Source organism: Pelodiscus sinensis, chromosome 20, assembly GCF_049634645.1.
Source record: "Pelodiscus sinensis isolate JC-2024 chromosome 20, ASM4963464v1, whole genome shotgun sequence".
Classification (NCBI taxonomy): Eukaryota; Metazoa; Chordata; order Testudines; family Trionychidae; genus Pelodiscus; species Pelodiscus sinensis.
In genome coordinates this window covers 10,185,290-10,204,019 of record NC_134730.1, presented here as the reverse complement: position 1 = coordinate 10,204,019, position 18,730 = coordinate 10,185,290, and the positions used below count along the sequence as shown (strand labels likewise).

The window sequence follows — 18,730 nt, the reverse complement described above, 5'->3', positions numbered from 1 at the left end:
ATCTAGCTCTCCCACACCAGGGAAGGCCTTTTGCATACTCCCTACTGGGGCAGTTGGAATTTAAAGCAGGAACACACGATTTCCACCCATCCCACCCCACCCGGTCCTGCTTGCCCTCTGGAGTTAACCCAGCCTCTCCCCCTAGCAGGGGAACTAGATGCTAGAATATTTTGCCATTATCATAAGTGTTGGCTAGGAGTGTTGCTTTTGTGAACCTGAGACCAAAGCCCTAGCAGGGCTGGAGTTATGCCAGCAAGAGTCCCCTAGCTACGCTGGTGAGAGCTCTCTTGGCACAAGCAGGCGCTGCCTGTATAGGCAGTATCTATGCTAGGAGCGTTTGCTGGGCCTGTATTAAGTGACAGCTCTGTTCCTGCCACTCAGCCCATTTACCACACGAATCCCAGGACAGTTGCTGGCTTTCTTGGCCAAGGCAGAGTCTGCAGGCCCCAGCATGGAATTCAGACAGGATACAGGTCTTGGGCAGGCTCTCTGCAAAATACAGGAATTGGCCAACTGCTTGGTCCCAACCACTTAGAACAGGCTTCTCTTCTGGGTGAAGCCTCCCCTAGGGAAGGATGCTGCAGGAGCAGACACTGCTGTTCCAGTGAAGTCAAAGCAGGCAGCAGTTAGAGCCTGCATAGGCGAGAGGGGAGATGGCAGCAACAGGAAGAGGCACTTGGCACTAGCCAGAGCTACGGGTAGCTCCATGTTTCACTACTCAAGGCAGGTTTGGGTTTGGGGCTGCAAGCGCTACCTAATGGACACCACAAACCGCTCGAAAGGCACATGGAGTTTGTCATTTGAATATGCCCTTTGATTGTCTCTAAGCACCAGAATTCAGTTGCTCATTAAATTTCACTACAGTGCAGGTTACCATATGAACGGCCAGACCAAAGGTCCATCTAGCCCAGTATCCTGTCTGCTGACAGTGGCCAGTGCCAGAGCCCCAGAGGAAGTGAACAAACAAGTAATCATCATGTGATCCCTCTCCTGTCATCTGTTTCCAGCCTGAAAGAGGCTAGGGACACCATTCCTACCCATCCTAGCTAATAGCCATTGACAGACCTAACCCCCATGAATTTATCCAGCTCTTTTTTGAACCCTGTTAAAATCCTAGTGTTCACAACATCCTCTGGCAAGAAGTTCCACAGATTGACTGTGCGCTCAGTGAAGAAAAACCTCCTTTTGTTTTAAATCTGCTGCCTATTAATTTCCTTTGGTGACCCCTAGTTCTTATGTTTGCCAAGTCAGCAAGGAAACCCACAACTAAAGAAATAAATGATATATTCCCCCTACAAGTGCCATTAAATAGAGTCTGATCTTACATCAATGAAGAGACTCCAGCTGACTTCAAGTGTTCTCTGTAAACTCTGCACTTGTGCAGCTGCTCAGGAGAAACTGCCTCCCAGCTGGGTTGGGAATACAGTATTAGCTATATAAGAAGTATATGGAAGGCTGGTCTAGCATGCTATTAGAGAGGAAGGAAGGTCCAGTGGTTAGAACACTTACTCAAGGTCTCTGAAGACCTGAATCGAATTCCTTGCACCACCACCAGTGTTCCTGTGAGGCTTTGTGCAACGGCGACACTGGGCCTCAGCTCCCCCATCTGAGGAACAGGGATAATTCCATGGCCCTATCGCCCAGGCACGTTAGTGTGAGGTGCTCAGTTGTTACAGTAATGCAGGCCGTAGGTGTCGGCGACAGACATTACACAGTACCTGGTAACACATTTGCTAAAGAGAGAAGCATTCAGGTGAGGGCACCAGTCCAGGGAGAACGACTGCATTTGGGAGAAGAGCCAAAGGAAGCAGTGGTTGGTTCTGCTCTAGGATAACTGACCCAAGAATCTTTAGTGTCGCTGTGATGTAGTGTCAGTACCTTGCTGGTTGCTGTGCTTGGGCTGTGGATGACCCCTACTGGCCTCTGTCTGTAAGCACCGCCCAGCGGGGGGCACCTTGAGGGCCCCCATGACAGTGACCAAACCGGTTCTATTGGATAAGGGAAGGGATGGAACAACGGGGGGAGTGTTAGGGAAAGGGTCAGTTTCTGGCTGGAATCGTGAAGGAGACAGACTAAGGAGGGGGCTGGGAGTCCAAGGGCCAAGGCACCCCATCTCAAGGGGTCTGAGGCATCCTGGTCCAGACTCCTGTAGCCACGTCACGTCTATGCTGTGCTGTATCCTGGAGAAGCAATAAACCCTCTCTGTTCTACTGGGTGGCGGAGTCTGTTCTTGCTGCTACTGGGCTGCATGTTCAGGGGGAACCCCGACTCGCCGTCAGTCGCAAATTAAGACGATAGCCAGGCTTATTAAGAAGAGTTAGACAACCTGTATTTCACCATCATTTTGTTGATGCTTCGGGTTTAGAGTCCACCATGACTCTGTTTATTCCGTCCTCCCTCCCCCACTGGACACAAAACAAGTGTGCAAGAGTTCACACTACCCCCACCTAGTGTAACCTGCCCACCAGCAGTGACTGAGCATGGAAACCAGGCTCTGAGCGCTTCTGACATACAGACACATTTATCAGATACCGTATTTAAAAGCTTCAGGCACAACATGGTAGAGCTCCAGCCCTGGGATAAAACAGCAAGAGTGAGAGAGGAGGAGGAGCATGGGCCTAGAAGCAGTACTGATGCTCAGACAATACACAGCCACCCCCCAGCCCACGTGCACTGGGAACACGGATTCTTTTCACCAACACGGGGCGAGGCCAGGTTCCACGTGCACAAGTGAAACAAAGTGGTTTGATTGTTCGAAGTGTCTGAGCTGAAGGAGGCCCCTCCCCGCATCAGACAGAGACAGCTGATCACAAGTCAGACGAGCCTTTGGGTGCTTAGAGCAACACACGGATGCCCCGTGCTGCCTGACTGAGGCAGGGAGGACAGCAACGCCAAGCATTCGTTCTTCACGCTTCAACGGATAGCCCTTCCCAGCCACTGAGGAAGTAGAGCATGGCCAGCAGTAGGGCTTTATCGCTGATCCACCCACAGCCCTCCTCTCCGCATGAGGGGGCAGCTGCTATGCACTGCACAGCAGAGTGGCCCAGCCAGGCGGGTGTGTGATGCCCACCACGCACAGGGCTGGAAGCCAGCACTGCAGAGCACACATATTGCACCCCCCCGACCTGAATATTATCTGTTGTGTCAGAACTAAGGGTGTCAAAGTGAGAGCCTTCGTCTTCCTGGGAGCAGACTCTTAACACTGCCGAAGTGCTAGGCACTTCCCACTTCTGCTCATGGGTGAATTCACTTTAAATTTATTGAGAACTTATGAACATATACTTGCTTCTTGAAAAGATCCCAGCCAGGAACGCAGCAACTGCAAAAGCCCAGTGCTACGTGGTCCAAACACCATGTAGCTTAATTGTTCTCTCTCTCTCTCTCTCTCTAACATGACATCTCCTAGTTACAAGAGAATTAAAGTTTGGGTACTTGTTAAAAGTTGAACAGCCAAGTTAATATACAGGAACATATCAAACCATACAGGACAGTCTCTGCCACGCTGTTACTAACTGGAGAGTTATTGTACTGAAGCCCTAGGAGATAAGGAAGAAACTGAGATTTGGTGTCTCCCTGGGTGCTTTTTGGTCCATTCTCCCAGCTCATGATTTCAAAGGATAGCCAGCAGTTACTCATTCACCCCAATACTAGCCCGATTGGTTTAAAATGAAAGGCAGTGGGGGAGTCTGGCCTTGTCAAATGTGAAGAATCCCCTCTGACAGCCATCTCCTGAGAGAATTCAGGAGACCCGGGGGTCCAAAGCAAGGTGGAGTTGTAACAGCTGCTGACTAACCCAGTCCCCCTTCATCGGCCTTCTGCAGCAGATGCACAAACATTGACCCAGAATAGTCAGTGGCGTGTTACTTTGCTAGTTCATCTTTATGACAGTTTCCTGGTCAGCCTAGCTAGGAACGCAGATTCCAGTAACAAGACAGATGGAGGCAGGCCCAGCTTCTGTGCTTACAAGAGAAAACTCGACTCCAATTCCTTGCAGCTTGCAGGAGCCAATTGTTTTAAAGAGGGGCCTTCACGCTTTTAAAGATCAAACAGAAAAGTCTGGGATACTTTAGTGATGGATATTGGGACAAACACACCACAATGTGTCAGTAGGGGTCTAAATCCATCACCCTTGGGCCGAACTGGCACCTGAAATATGCAGAGACTGATTTCCATGGAGTGGTTTTCACAGCAAAGCCCAGCTCAATTTGAGTCAGGGCCTATGCACCATATTGGAAATCAGACTCTGCATCAGTGTCATTAAAACAGTCAGTTTCCACTGATCTAGGCAACAGCATTCACTGCCCAGAGCTACTAGAACAAGGCCTGGGCTTCCAGTGAGCACTGGAGGACTCTTACCAGCGAGCATTGAGTTTGGAGTGATGGCTGAGGACTAGTGTTTTCCACTAGAGCCTTAGGGAGGTAAGAAATATCGAAGCGCACCCTAGAGCAAGGGCTGGTTTTCACAGTACGATTCATAGTACCCACAAGGCACCGAGACAGGGAGAAGGCTACAGGGCATGAAGCCCTGTCTCACATCATTAGGCACAAGGAAGAAAGGGCGGTACAGGTCAGGTCAGGTCAGGTCAGAGGCCATCGACAGTGACAGCAGGGAACCAGGCAGACTGAGATCAACAGGTGTGTTCAAGGCACACTCTGAAATGCCTCGTTCTTGGGGTTTCCATCCCCTGAGAAAGGGCCCTGCAGCCCCACTGGGAAAGGAGTGTCTGAGCGCAAGAGGCAGAGATGCTGGGGAGGGTGGTTCTGAACATACGTTGCTGTGTGGAGTCATCCCCTCCGCACGGCCCAGGCTAGAGGCCTTGTCCCAGCACAGAACAAAAGCACCAAAATCTCCCATGTTCCCATTTGGATCAAGCCTTTCCTAGGCAAAGCAGCTGCTGGGCTCCCAGGGTGACACCTGGAGCCGAGGATTATGGCTTTTCTATGCGGGGTGACAGACCCGTCTCCCCCAACAGATCTGGCCCCACTGCCGAGTGCAGCCCAGGTCAGTTCATCTCCAATTCTCCCCACATCCAGTAGTGACCTGCCAGCGCAGCACCCCCAAAACACCACCACTTGCCCAGCACCCGGCAACAGTGCTAAGGGACAGACGGGGCTCTGAGGCAGGCCTTGCCCTGAGTGAACATCCCGCATGGCTTTAGATGGCAGGCCAGGAGACTGGGGCAGTCAATAGCAACATCCGCCCCACCATGATTTGAAGTCAATTTTCCAGTCACTGAGAAAAGCCACCTGGTGCCAACTTGCCATGTTCGAATCTCTGCCCCCTCCTGCCCGGTCTCCAGGCTGGGGTCAATGCAAAACCTGGTCCAGGTCGTACTTCTCACAAAACTTGCTAGTGAAGGGCAGGCAGGTGAGATACTCGATCCAGTGCCAGTTGATGGGGTAGACGTAGAGCCACACCACCAGGGAGGCAAAGAGACCCACAAAGACCAGCAGGGAGACTATGATCATGACCCGCTTGCGGTACTTGTCCACGGTGCCGAAGGTGATGTAGGGAAGGAAGGCGAAGGACAGCAGGAGGCCGCTGAGGAAGCCGAAGATGTGGGCGATGTTGTCTATCCAAGGCAAGAGGCCACACACAAACAGAAAGAGGACAATCCCAAAGAGGTTCAGGAAAGCTTTCCAGGGCTTCTCCAGGATCTGCCAACTTTGGAAGAGCTCCACAAAGAGGCAGGCCAGCAAGCCAAACTGTGATCCAGCAGGGCCGACCTGAAGGAGATAAAGACGGAGGTTACAGTGGACTGAGTGAATAGGGCACCACAGGAATCAGGAGAATGGGACTCTAGTCTCTGCTCCGCCACTGACTTGCTGTATGACCATGGGCAAGTCACTGCCTCCGGCACCTCTGTTTCCACCCTCATACTTTGCCTGCTAGCGTGTGGACAGCAGGCTGAGACAAGGTTAACCATGGCAAGGGCTCATTCAGCAGCCTTGCCATGCGCTGTCCTTGGTTTCAGTCCTGAGGAGATAAGAGGCCTTCAGCTGCTGCACTGTGACCTGGTCTCAGTCTCGTCACTTGCTTTGGCTTCACCACCAGAGGTGCCAAGTTAAAAAATAATCCAGTTCAAGCCAACGGCAGCTTTTGGTACAGCCAGCTAGACCAGCTCCCAGCTTTAGAATCCTAGGGCTGGAAGAGACCTCAGGAGTCATCGAGTCCAAGGCAAGATCTACCCCAACTGCATCATCGCAGCCGGGGCTTTGTCAAGCTGGGACTTAAAAACCTCTAGGGATGGAGATTCCAGCCCCTCCCTAGGCGACCCATTCCAGTGCTTCACCCCCTCCTTGGGAGATCGTTTTCCCTAATATTTTAGCTCTCCCGTGATGTGCCTAATTTATCCTGGACAGCAAATAGCCACAGGAGGGCGAGGTGGATTGTGTTCTGGCACCTGCATCGTCTAAGGGCAGAGCCGGTTTCTGGTGCTGGAAGGCGAGACAGGAAGGGGGCTTAGCAAAGGGGACTGGCTAGCAGTGTTCCTCGAGACCACTGCCTATGCTCTGCACGCTGGCGGGGACGGTGCAGGGGAAGCAGCGAGGATGGGGAAGAATTAACCTGACGCCACAGCTAGACAGAAAGGCTCCCATTGGCCACCTGGGACGAGCACTGTGCCTGGGCCGGCGGCGAAGTGGCTTTGGAAAAGGAGGGATCTGTGCTCTGGTTTCCAGAGTCAGCACTTCTGGTGACTCCGCAGCAGCAAGCTGGGTCCCCTTCCTGCCCCACAGGCTCCCAAACAATCACCTGAGACCCACTCAAAGGGATTACGTGCGTGTGAGCTAATGCAAAGCCCATCAGAATTTGGTGCCAGATTAGCCATCTGCCCATTGCGTAAGCCCACGCAGTACATGCATGCTCATGCGGACCTCCGGGGGCAGCCTGGCACGTGCGAGCTCTGCACATGTGGACAGAGCTGCATGCTGTAGCCCCACCCCGTGTGTCAGAGAAGTGAAGGGACGGACACCTGGGTCATCCACAACTCAGACTAAAAACTTTACTGAACTCTCTGTTTCCAATCAGGCTCCTGTACCTAGGACTCCTGGACTCTGGTAAGAGGAGTCAAGGCCTGATCTGCACTAGCAAGAAGTCGGAGAAAGAGCAACGTTTAGGCCCTTTGCTCACCTAGAGTAGAGTACAGTCAGTTTCACCTCCAGTTACAAAAAGGAACAGCTCTAAGCTACACCCCTCAATGGTCACGCCGTGGGCGACTGTCCCCATTACGCCCAGCACCGAACGTACGTTCCAATGCAGCTCAGAGCGCAGACGCCTCCCCCTTCTGACTGCCGTGACAGAGCAGAAAATCAACTCCCCTGCCCTGGGAGAGCAGCTGCACCTGGAAAGTCTGTGCTGCAGCAGACAGCTACAGAGCACCGTTAAAAACCCACCGCCTGTACGCGCCTTGCTCCGCACCCGGCAGGACGGGGCCCTGCTCCCAAACTAGGGCCCGGGGTGCTAAGGCCTGCAGCACTAGAGGCACCAAGCACTCCCGCCTCACTGATTTTGCTTGTGCTCAGTCAGGCTGGAAAAGCCCGGCCCGCGGGGGGGAGACAGTTCACTGGGAACCTGCCACCTCCTCCCCTTTCCCAAGGGAGGGGCTTGGTGCCTAGAAGGCGTGTGGGGGCAGGAGGGGTCCAGTGCTCTCTCCTGCAGGAAAGGGGGCAGCCAGCTCCAGGGAAGGTGGGACAACGGCTGTGCAGTGGGGAGACCCCTGCCCAGGTCAGGCGGGGGGGGGGGGGGCAGAAGAAGAAAGGAGGGAGAATGAGTGAAAGGCAGCAGCTGCCTTGCAGCCTGGAGTCACTTATTAATCCCTCCAAAACCTCCCTACTCGGCTCAGCCACGAGAGCAATCAGTTTAAGAAGTTGAGGAAGCTGGACTGCTACCCCTTCGGCCGTGGTGCCTAACCCAGTTATCCCCTGCCTTTGCCTGCCAGGCTAGCACACCCATGGTCTGGGGCGGGGCCAGGCACCAAGCTGCCTGTTACAAGCACCAGATAGAAGTGCCCTCTCAGCCAACAGGCAGCGCCCCCCCCTCCCCCCCGCACGTCATTCCACTTGCCACTGGGCGGTGCACAGAGCAGCATCAGGCAGAGACAGGGCAAAGGGTGCAGGCTCGCTGCCCTCAGGGAGGGATGTTCAATGAGCTCAGGCCACCAGCCTGAGCACAGCCCACATCACATGCAGCTGGCAGGGACTTGTACCTCCAGATCACTGGCTCCAGCTGTACCCCAGTCTGATGCTGCGTTCAGGCTAGTGGGTCTCCATGCTACTCCACGCGTGCGCCTCAGAAGAGAGACCCTGACACAACTGGGCCTCATACTCGTAGCCTGTGCAGAGGCCAAGGCCGGACTGGCTTCAGGGAGAGGGTGCAGCCCTTTCACTTACAGCTTGGCCCATGGGCAGGGCAGAGCAGGGAAACTGGTGCAGCTGGAGCTTGTGCTGTACCTGCTCTGGGGCAGCTGGAGGGCTTCCTTCCGCAGGGACGTTAGACCCACCCCTACTCTAAGTGCTTTTGATGGTCACTGGGCACTAACAGGATCTCTGGGGAGAAAGCCTCTGCGCTTTGCCTCCGATGGAGAGAGCAGCTGAAAGCTGGCAGGGTCAGAGCTACAGAGGAAAACAACCCCCCCACCCCCCCGGTCTCACAGCACCCGTACCTCAGCCCTGTATGGAAGGAAGATGGCACTAGCCAGGTTGCCAGTGATGCCACTGAGCAGGAAGATGATCGATATCCTGTGCCAGCCTGCCAGCTTCTCCAAATCCCTGAGGATGGTCATCTGGAAGATCACTGACACGAGACAGTGAATAATCCTAGGGAAATAGAACAGACGCTTACATGGCAACCCCTGCACCCAGCCCACTGCCCCTCACCCCACGCGCAGCAGCGGAGAGTTACTCAAGCTTCATCTAAATCAGGAGTCTGGGACGGGCAGCTGCAGGCAAGGCCGTCCTCATCCATACGCAGAATGTGCTGCTGCATTGGGCACCTGAACACCTGGGGCACCACCGGGTCTGAACATCCAGCCACCCAGCTCCTCCTTCCCCCGGTCCCAGGCTTCACTTCCTCCGGAGAGGATCTAGATAACGGGATGTGACAAAGCCGGCTGGCCCTAGTGGCAGACACTGAGCCGGTGAAAGAGCCATTCCAGCAGCAACGGACCATTTAGCAGGCATCTGCCAACCCCAGGCAGGGACGGTCAGTCTCGGACTTTACTGTCTTAGAGGGGCAGCTGTGTTAGTCTGTGTCTGCAAAAACGAGGAGCCCCGAGGCACCTTAGAGGTGAACAGTGAACAGCGCAGGAGCTTTGTGGGGAAAGTCACTTCATCAGATGAACTGGAATCAGTTTACGGTGTTTGACTGTAGGACCTTCGAGTCACCCCCCGAAAGATCCCCCCACCCTCAGGCACAGGGGCATCAATTTAATGGGACTGCGTAGGGCCCATCGATCCTCAGGACGATGCTAGGGGGCCATTTGGCACCTATTTTCACTCTTGGTGGGTGTGTCAGTGTCCAGAGGCAAACTGTAACCCTGGCCCAGGGCACTTTGCTCATTGCCAGCCTTGCTGGAAGCATCGGCAAAGCTGCCAAGGGAGGCTCATGGATGAATGGCAGATCCCCTCCCCCACCCACCATGCTTCTTACCCAGCATGAAGGAAGAGGGACAGCCAGAGTCTGTAGATCTGGTCGGGGAATTCCGGGTTCAGAAATGGCAGGAGGCCACACACATCATCCAAGCAATGGACCTGAAATGAAAGGGAAAGTGCTACGGGGTAAAACGAGGCCCGAGGCAGCTGCAGCAGCACTGGCTCCCGGCCAGCGCCAGGTTTTCGGGAGAACAGAGGCAGGAGAGGAAGAGGCGCAGGCAGCAGCCGACTCACAGCAAGCACCTTCTCAGGCTAGTCATCAAGTCCAGCAAAGCAGCCTCAGCCTGCCCATAGTGCTTTCATTGAAGACCCCACCATGAATGAGTCAGGTCAGAGCCGAGTGTGACTCCCATGGGTGAAGGGGCAAAGCGCCAGGGCAGCTGGGCACCCGGGCACCCAGCAGAGATCTGGGGTCAGTGGGTTTCTTCACCATCCAAGCTGCTACCCAGGAAGTGCATTTTCCTGCCAGCAAGGTGCTGCGATACCATTGCAGGCTGCTTCCAGGCTGGATGCTGCTTGATTGATCAGCATCTTGCCATTCTCAGTGCATGCCCTCATCCCTAGGACTGCTCTGCCTGCGACCAGGAAGGATCTTCTGCTTTCATTCCCAGCCACCACCCAGCTGTGTGCTGACCCAGCTCCCCAAGCAGCTGGCAGAGAGCTGCCCATCGTGGCTTCACAGAGCTACACAGCCAGCCTGCCAATTCACCAACACACTCAGCACAGCACAGCAAAGGCTAAGTGTTGCCCCTCTCCCCCACCGTGCAGCATTTCTCCAACCCAGCGGCCCAAAGCTCGGCTCACCTGCGAGCAGAGAGTGGCCTCCTCGTGGAAGTAGCCATGCATGAACTCGCAGTACTCCCTCGTGGTAATCTCACAGCTAGTGCACAGGAGGACAAGGGGGGTCAAATTCATGCAGGGTTCCCTTTCCTCTCCCCTCCACATGTAAAGCCTTGAGCCTCATTCATTCTCCCCTCCACCCATAGACGAGATGGAGTCGAACCAGCTCTGGCTGCCTAATTCCATGCTGCCTTTACGGGGTTTGTCTGAAGCTCTCAGCTCCCACTGTGGCATTTTCTGCTCATCGCAGCCAAACTACAGGGACCTCAAGTCAGTGACTGGCCAACGATGGCTGTCTAAGGAGGAAGCATCTTTCCCATGAAAGATCCCCAGGATGTTAACTGCAAACCTCCTATGGGGGTGGCCCCAGGACACAGGTCTCCCAAGGACAGAGCATCCAGTAGAGCTGTCCATGCACCAGGGCATCCTACAGGTACCCAGAGGCATGCAGAGTCAGATGTATCCCTGAGGCAGTTGTAAGTGGGAATGCAGTTGCCCCCATTCCACTCCAGACTAGTGCTAGGAGTTCCCACTGCCTCGGAGGAGAACAGGCATCCCAGCCATGGCTGAGTCCAGCCGTAGCATCGGGAAAGCTGTCTGAAGGAGCACGGGCACCGCTTACCTGCCTTTGGTACCGATACAGCACGGTCTCCCTTTGATATCACAGTCCATGTGCAAAAAGCCAGTATGGTTGGTTTTGGCTTGAAAGGTGCAAATCTCAAAGGAAGAGCAACGACCTCGTTAGAGAACAGGAGGGAGGCATGACCACAGCTGGCCAGTCTGTAGCCAAGTGCACAAGGGAGAGTTCTTCCACCCAGACCCATCACGCTGGGGTTTGGCTACACCCACGGCCTTCCTCTCCCCGAGCTGCCTCACCTCTGGTCCAGGGGCTCCCCAACTTGGCCCGGGAAGACAAGTGCTTTTTATTTCATGTCTTTCTAGGCCAGGAGGCCCCTCCCAGAATGCAAGGGGCATTTCCAACGACGAACAGGAAGGGAAACAGCAAAATGTTACTGGGAGATTCCTTACCGGCCACTTGGTAATGTCATCTGGCCAGACATGAGGGGGGGTGGAGGCTGGCTCCTCACATGTCCTGTGGGAATGGAGCAATCAGTGAGGAAGGGTTCTGCTGCAGCCTCCGTCTGGGATCCTGACAGCCCATGATGGGCACTAGTGGGGAGCGAGGTAGCTTCTCTCTCCTGCCACCTTCGCGCACTGTCCCAGTTCACCCCCTTCGGTCTGTGAGGGCCAGACTTTACAATGGACCATGCCTGGACTGACTGGGGCAGTTTAACAGGCCCTTGGGTCATGTTGCATGCCCAGAGACCCAGGTGATGGGCACACAAACATAAGCATCCAATAGGTAAATTCGTTTCTCCTCTCTCACCCCGTACATTAAGAACCGAGAGAACACGACTAGCAGCCAGCACTTCTGGGTTCTACTGCTAACTGATGCCAACTCTGTCAGTGCTCAGGCAAGACTGTTTCAATTAACTTTGCCTCTCCTCCTTAGAACAGCAGCATATGCTTCTGGAAGCGTGCCTGGAGATCGTCAGATGCAAGACACCAGGGGCATGAACATTTTCCCTTAGTACAACCCCTTTATAGTAGGCCCAGCATCCCAAAGCCAAGACCCCACCCTGGTATAGGGTTCCCAAGCCATCCTTAGTCAGTAAACCCAGAATCAGCCTCCAATCCCTCATCCCTGTTCAACGACCCATCCTGTTCCTTCCCCCAAGGTTTGGGGCTCCTTGCCCCAGGAGTGTCCATACCTGGGATCCTGCTGGCACACTGCTCCGGATGTTCGCTTCCCGCTGGAATTGCTGAAGTTCGGGGCGTTGGAGTCCGGCCATTTTGCAAAAGTTGCTAAAGTCTCCTGCAGTTACAGAGAATGGGAATTTGGGAAGCGGGTTTTTAGTTGGTGAGCAGGTACTGAGGGGTTCAGACATGGGTCCATGCAGTCAGTGCAGAGATGCCTTGTGGGGCTCACCCCCACACCGCTGGGCGTCCCACCCTCTGGGCGACCTCCGCCAGTTGCCCTTTCCCCACTCTGTAGCTAATCCAGTCTAGTTCCTTAGTCTTCCGGGCCCTCGGGCCCGAGATGGTGGGATCTGAATCAGGACCTCCCTCCTGACTGGCTCCTCTTAGGTTTCCTTCCATCTTTGGTTCGAATGGTCTCCACGGTGTTAATCCACTAAGCGTAAGTGAGGCGGATTCCTGCGGTGCTTGTTGCTTACCATCACGCCTTGCGGTGACTGCCGCCCAAAGATGGGTGGAAATGTAAGTGGAGCCCAATGGAAGGGATTCCTAACGTCGCTCTATCTACCACAAGCTAAGGGGAGACAAGGCCACAGGTCAGCACCACATTACCCTTGAATCCTGTCTTGCCTCACCACACCCAGTTCTTCACTGTCTGGGATCTTCCTGGATCCTTCCTTCAACGCCTCCCAGCAAGAAGTAGCCCCCCCCCCCGGTTCACCACCCAAACCCTGCCGGCATTAGGTCTGCAGCTGCACTTGGGATCCCTGGAGGTGTCCTTGGCCCAGAGGGGACAGGCAGCCACGCACCGAACAGTCTTTTCGCTGAGTCTGGATGCAGCCCGAGTTGTCATTTTGGACGCAGCAGCCCGAGTTGCGCTCCTGGTCCCTCTCCTTTTGAATGAGCTTCTCGACCTGCTGGTCCTTGCGCATGCAAGGGGAGAACTTGGCTCCCAGGTGGATCAGGTCAATCTGAAACACAATACGGTTCCACACAAGCCCTCTTGCGGTGTCATTACAAGTGCCGCACAGTCCACAGGAGCAGCGGCTTAAGCTAAACCTGGGGTGCATTGCACCTTTAGGGCAGAGGATCTGGGATTCCTGTGCAGAGCCAGTTTCAGGGGCTGGATATCACAGGGGAGAGGTTCCAAGGGACTCAGGTGCAGCTGCTGTTAGCCTGCAAGGCAGATGGGGCTGGCACACCCTGAGGAGAGCGCCTGGAAGTCCAGTGGAGTTAGGCCGCGCAGGCAAGCCTAGCTCTTTCCTGGGGCAGGGGATAACAAGGTGGCTCTCAGTCCAGTGTACAAAGAACAGCCACAGTCTATAGCATTTGGTGGGCCGCGTCACATCACACAAAGCCACCAGCCACCGTGGGAACGCAGAGCCCAGACATGGAACAGCGCAGGGGCCTGGCATGCTGGCTAATGCCGTGAGTCAGGGACGCCTGGCTAGCAGCTGCTGGAATCGCGCCATTCTCCCTCTGCACTGAAGTGCAAGTCCCTCTTGGCCTTCCGTGGGGAAAAGGAGGAAGGGAGGGGGAACCGCAGACATGCCCCTTACCGAGCCTGGCCCAATCCAGAAGTTCTCTTGCTGAATGTACTTCACGCTCTCATAGACCCCTTTGTTCCTCAGCACCTGCCAAGGGGCACGCCGATGAAAGGTCACAGTAATTCACAGCTAAAAGGACCAAAGGGTTAAGTGGATTTTTCCTACTGCCGGGCCTACAAATGCAGCTTGGGATCAGTGTGTCCAGCTGGCTCCACTTTGGCTCCTGTGACAATGCAGGTCCCTAACTACAAGGGCAAGGTGAGAGCCGGGGAAGAGCAGCTTCAAGTCCTTGGAAGTACTTAGGCAGCCTCCCCTCATGACCGTTAACAGCGTTTTGCCTCCCAGCACCCCCTGAGGTACAACAGTGCTATTGGCCCCACTTCACAGAACAGGATGATCAAGTAACTTGCCACAGTCACTCAGCAAGACAGTGGCAGGGCTGGGAATCTGACTCCCGTCTCCCAATTCCTAGTCAAGGACTCTAGCCTCTGGACCAGCCTCGCTCCGCCGACCCAGGCTGGCCTGTCAGTGGCAAGAGAGATGTTCCTGGTGTTCACAAATGGAGCATGCTTGCTCCCACTGGACTGTCTGCTTTTTCCAGAGGGGAAAACAGGTTACAGGAAAGGATAAGAGTTGCCCATCTTTCCAGGAAGCTCAATTCCTGCCTCTTTTCAGTGCCTGGCTCACTAAGCATCCAGAGATGCTGGGAGACTTAAGCCTGCATGGGATTATCCCTGTTTTGCCGGCAGCTTTAATCAGCAGCTGGAGTCCTGCCACTTCAGAGATAGGATTCCTCACAGGAGCCATTAGCCCCAGGGCCCGACAGGCTACACAGCCCCCTAACCCCAGAATGGGCACAGCCAATAGCTATTAAACTTACTAACTCTGTTGTCACGTGCTGGGCAAAGCCCATGGGCGCGATCCCATAGGTGCAGATAACCAGCAGGGTAATGAGGAGATGGACAAAGGTGAGCCAATAGGTGAAATATGGCCTGAGGCAGGGAAAAGAAACACAAACAAGGGTCACTTAAGACTGAGCAGCCTCGTGCCTGCCAACCTCACTGGAGATGCCCATGTCTGACACAGCAGGGACATGGCAGGTCTGGTCAGGTGTGGGACAGGGATGCACAGGCTGGGTTCGGAGGCGCACTGGACAAGCTGCCGTTGGGATCGCTGGACCATTTCACAACCCCAGGGCAGGTCTCATTTCACACCCATTGCACTAAAATAGAAATCAAGTCAGCAGAACCCTTTGCCCATCCAGACCCCTCCGCCAGCACAACTCTTCGTCTGGTAGGAGGCTGCTGGGACGAGGGGCCTCGAAGGCATCGGGGCATAAGCGAACAGAGCTCCCCTGCTGTGTGCGTTTGGAAGGGGCATGAGCCATGCTGGACTGACAGCTACACAACAGGCCCTGATCCTGAGCAGGAGTGACTCCACACCAGTCTCAAAGAGCCCAGTCCAGAGTTCACCTAGGGGGCAGCACTGGGCCCAGGATCTGTCCAGCCCACTGTAACCACCCTGCCGCCCACAGCCAGAGCCTGGCCCTTACCTGTGACTGTCTGTGTTCTCCAGCTGCGACTGGACTACGCTGCTGATGCTCCGGCGGTACGTCCGGTTCAGCCACTTGCCTACCACCCCCAGCCCGTAGTATCGCTTCTTGCGGTCGAAGGCAAAGTGCCTCACTTGGGAAGCGATGCGCTTGCCTCTCTTGGGGCCGGGGACGGCAGGACCCAAGGCAACAGCACCTTCCACCCTGCAGCGAGAAGCATTTCATTCCGTTTCCTGCCCAGAGGGAGGGTTAAACCCTCTGCCCCCATTTCGTGGGTGGCCCCATCACAGCATGAGCCACTGTGGCCAGAAGGGAAAGGAGTTGCCAGGGCAGGGCCAAGTCTTTTCTGCATACCTAGCCCCATTCCAGCCCCCAGCAGTGGGGGCAATAATGTTAGGAGGGGCCACTTTATGCATTTTTGAAGAGGCCCTGGGGTGCCCCAGAAGGGGCAGGGCCTCAGGTGGAAGGGGCGGGGCCAGGACACTTCATGCGCTCCCCCACCGTAGCCAATCAGGGTCTGTGGGAAGGGAAGCAGGGAAGTGTTTTCCCCCCACCCCAACAGAGAACCACCAGCTAGTTCCCTCTAGGTGCCTGCATCCCTAGTGGGGGAGGAGACTTCGTGCTCCCGATGGCCTAGTGACAGGGCATCCATGGGCTGGATCAACCCACTTGGTGGGCCAGATCTGGCCTATAGAGGCTCTCGCTCACCCCTGCCCCACTCACTGCAAGAGGCCAGCTAGGAAGGGTACCTCCGACTGGAATATCCTGCGAAGTCTGAGGGGCCCAGCTCTGAGCCCAGACAGCCCCACACTGGAACCGATACTCACAAGACAGGCTTCTGCACCGCGGAGGGCTGGGCTTCATCCAGGTGCGGAGCCGCTTGGAAGCCAGCAGCTGAGAGCGGAGGCGACTCGAACACATCGTCCGGCATGGAATACATCTCCTCGTGCGGGCCGATCTGTGAGGGACACAGCAAGGACACGCGCATAATGGCTTAACTCCTACAGATACATTGACCCAGATGGGGTCCCCACCAGACTTCCTCCTGGCTCCGACCAGGCTTCAGGACAGGGTCTGAGAGAAGGTAAGGGTCGATGCACCGTTAATTCCATGGAGAGATTTACACTTTGCGCGGCATCGTAGTATTTGCTCATCGATTCACTGAGCACTAGCAAGGTCTTACGAGTGAGACAGGGACCCCGGCTTTCCTATCCCAAAGAGCTTACAGCATGTCCAGGTTCTGCAATCCTGGAGACTATTCAAATAATTTATAGTACTGTTGTATCAAAGGACTGACAGACCAAGGCTTCTTTGCGCTAGGTGCTGTACAAAAGAAGGCCCAGCCTTGCAGAGCTTATAGTATAAATCAGACTAGAGAAGTAAAAGGTGAACCAGTTAGCCATAAAGCATTAGGCTTACCATTTAACCGGACCTTGCCCAAATTATGGATGTAAGCAACTAATTCATTGTCTCCGCATTTCTCAAACGGTGGGTCCCAACCCTCCGAGGGAATCACGAGCAACTTAGAGGGGAGCTGTGGTATCAAGGTTTGACACCCCCTGCATTATCTGATAAGCAAAAGCTTATCAGATAGTTGAGATTAGTCAACTAGTCGCTTCCCCGCCTTGCTACCTCTATCACAAAGCAGCAGCAGGGGGGATGTGGGGGGAAGAGGAGGTGGTGCTGGTGGGAGCCAGCTTAAAAGCGGATTCCCCCCAGCTCCAGCTCTGTGGGATGGGGCAAGGGCACAGCAGCGGCGCTTCCTCTTTGAAATGTCCAAGAGCTCCAGGAGAGGCTCTTGTGCATTTCAAAGACTGAAATGCTGCGTGATGCCCTGGGCCAGTGTGGAGTCCCTGGCTGACCCCAGGCTCCATGCGGGCACTTCCGCTTTGAAATGCGCAAGCGCCCCCACAGGCGCCGGGCTCCACGCAGCATTTCAGTCTTTGAAATGCACAAGAGCTTCTGCTGGGGCTCTTGTATATTTCGAAGGCGGAATGGGCGCTAGTCCTTATCGACTAATCCAAGAGTCAATGGAAAACCCATTGACATTCAATTAATCGATATTTAACATCCCTCGCCCAAATCCTAGTCCTGGTGGGCTAGGAGGGCAGGCAGGGCCCTGGAGGCCCTAGTGGGCGGAAGCAGCCTGGGCAGGACCGGACGATGGGCATGCCTGAGTGGCCTCAGGCCCATCTGTGGCCGATAGGCCGGCTTGGTGTAGCCCCTGCCATTTGAATGCCTGAATAAGTCAAAATTATACCATTTAACTGTTTTAATGGATATTTACGTCCCTAAATCATAGAATCACAGCGCTGGAGGAGACCTCAGGAAGTCATCAAGTCCAGCCGCCTGCCCAACCAATCCCTTCAGGCCTGATCTATACTCAAAGCTTTGGCTGCCTTTGCTACACTGTTCAGGGGTATAAAAATCTACCAGCTGACATTTAAGCCAGCATAGCTACAGCACCATGGCTACTTTGCTAGGTCCCTGCAGCACAGAGGTGGCCAAGTGTGGTTGCTATGGGATAGGGCATATGTAGGGAAAATCCAATGATGCAATTAAGGTGCATTTTCCCCAGCACATTAAGCAACTCCCCCCAGTGAAGGGGGAGACAGCGGAGCAATTATTCTGTGCTGGGCAACCAAATGCACAGCCCAGCAGTCAAATCTCTCAGGGGCACAGAACCAATTATCTGATGGGACTGGGATGCCATGCAGCAGGGTCAAAGTTTGAAAATGAAAGGGGGGGGGGCAGGAAAAGGGGAGATTTACTTCCCTTGCTGTAATGATAGTTTTCACTGAAACCATGCAGAGACCCAATTTCCATCAATGCGCACAGACATGAGTTTCAACAGAGCTAGTAGCCAGGGGTCTTTGAGGAGTCACTAAACCCTCCAAGGCCTGATGTACTAGCCATGCTGGTTTCAGGACCTTGTGACTCTGCTCCAAGGGAAAAGCCATAGGGGAGAGAGGGGCGCAGGTAGGGTATTGTGGAACCATGCTTGCCTTACTGAAGAACGAGGAGTCCAGCGTATCTGCAGCATCCACCATGTCCTCATCCAGGAGGCTGGGATATGGGAAGCTCCGCTTGTTGCCTCTTCGTTTCAGGGTGGAGTGCTCCAAAACTGAACGTCCCTTTCACAGAGGAAGAAGTGAGCCAATGGGTGAGAGGTCCCCTAGGAAAGCAGCCCTTTGCCATGTCATAGGAGGGGACCAGGAGGCAGCTCAGGGCTGAACGTCAAGCAGATTCGCCTGCCTGGCTGGGAACCCGCACGCAGATTTGCCAAAGGAGGAAGCGGTCACCATTTCAGATGCTGCAGCCACCTCCCCCAGCACCCACCAGCACTGGGCAATGATGGCCCCATAACACGCCTCAATCCCAG

The 18,730-nt window shown here is 54.8% G+C and overlaps 1 protein-coding gene across 4 annotated transcripts in view; it reads right to left on the bottom strand.

Moving 5' to 3' along the window:
- Positions 1-3,751: 3,751 nt before the first annotated feature.
- Positions 3,752-18,730, bottom strand: part of RHBDF2 (rhomboid 5 homolog 2) — a 69,324-nt gene continuing 54,345 nt past the window's right edge. For all 4 annotated transcript variants that reach the window (XM_075903594.1, XM_075903596.1, XM_075903597.1 and 1 more), the window contains 13 exons: positions 18,354-18,482; positions 16,176-16,306; positions 15,349-15,552; positions 14,677-14,788; positions 13,809-13,883; positions 13,059-13,220; positions 12,264-12,367; positions 11,521-11,584; positions 11,114-11,208; positions 10,456-10,531; positions 9,650-9,750; positions 8,664-8,817; positions 3,752-5,727 (listed from right to left, as the gene is read on the bottom strand). In XM_075903594.1, the coding sequence (XP_075759709.1) occupies positions 5,308-5,727; positions 8,664-8,817; positions 9,650-9,750; positions 10,456-10,531; positions 11,114-11,208; positions 11,521-11,584; positions 12,264-12,367; positions 13,059-13,220; positions 13,809-13,883; positions 14,677-14,788; positions 15,349-15,552; positions 16,176-16,306; positions 18,354-18,482 (1,827 nt within the window). In that variant the 3' untranslated portion in view covers positions 3,752-5,307. The remainder of the gene's footprint in view (positions 5,728-8,663; positions 8,818-9,649; positions 9,751-10,455; positions 10,532-11,113; positions 11,209-11,520; positions 11,585-12,263; positions 12,368-13,058; positions 13,221-13,808; positions 13,884-14,676; positions 14,789-15,348; positions 15,553-16,175; positions 16,307-18,353; positions 18,483-18,730) is intronic.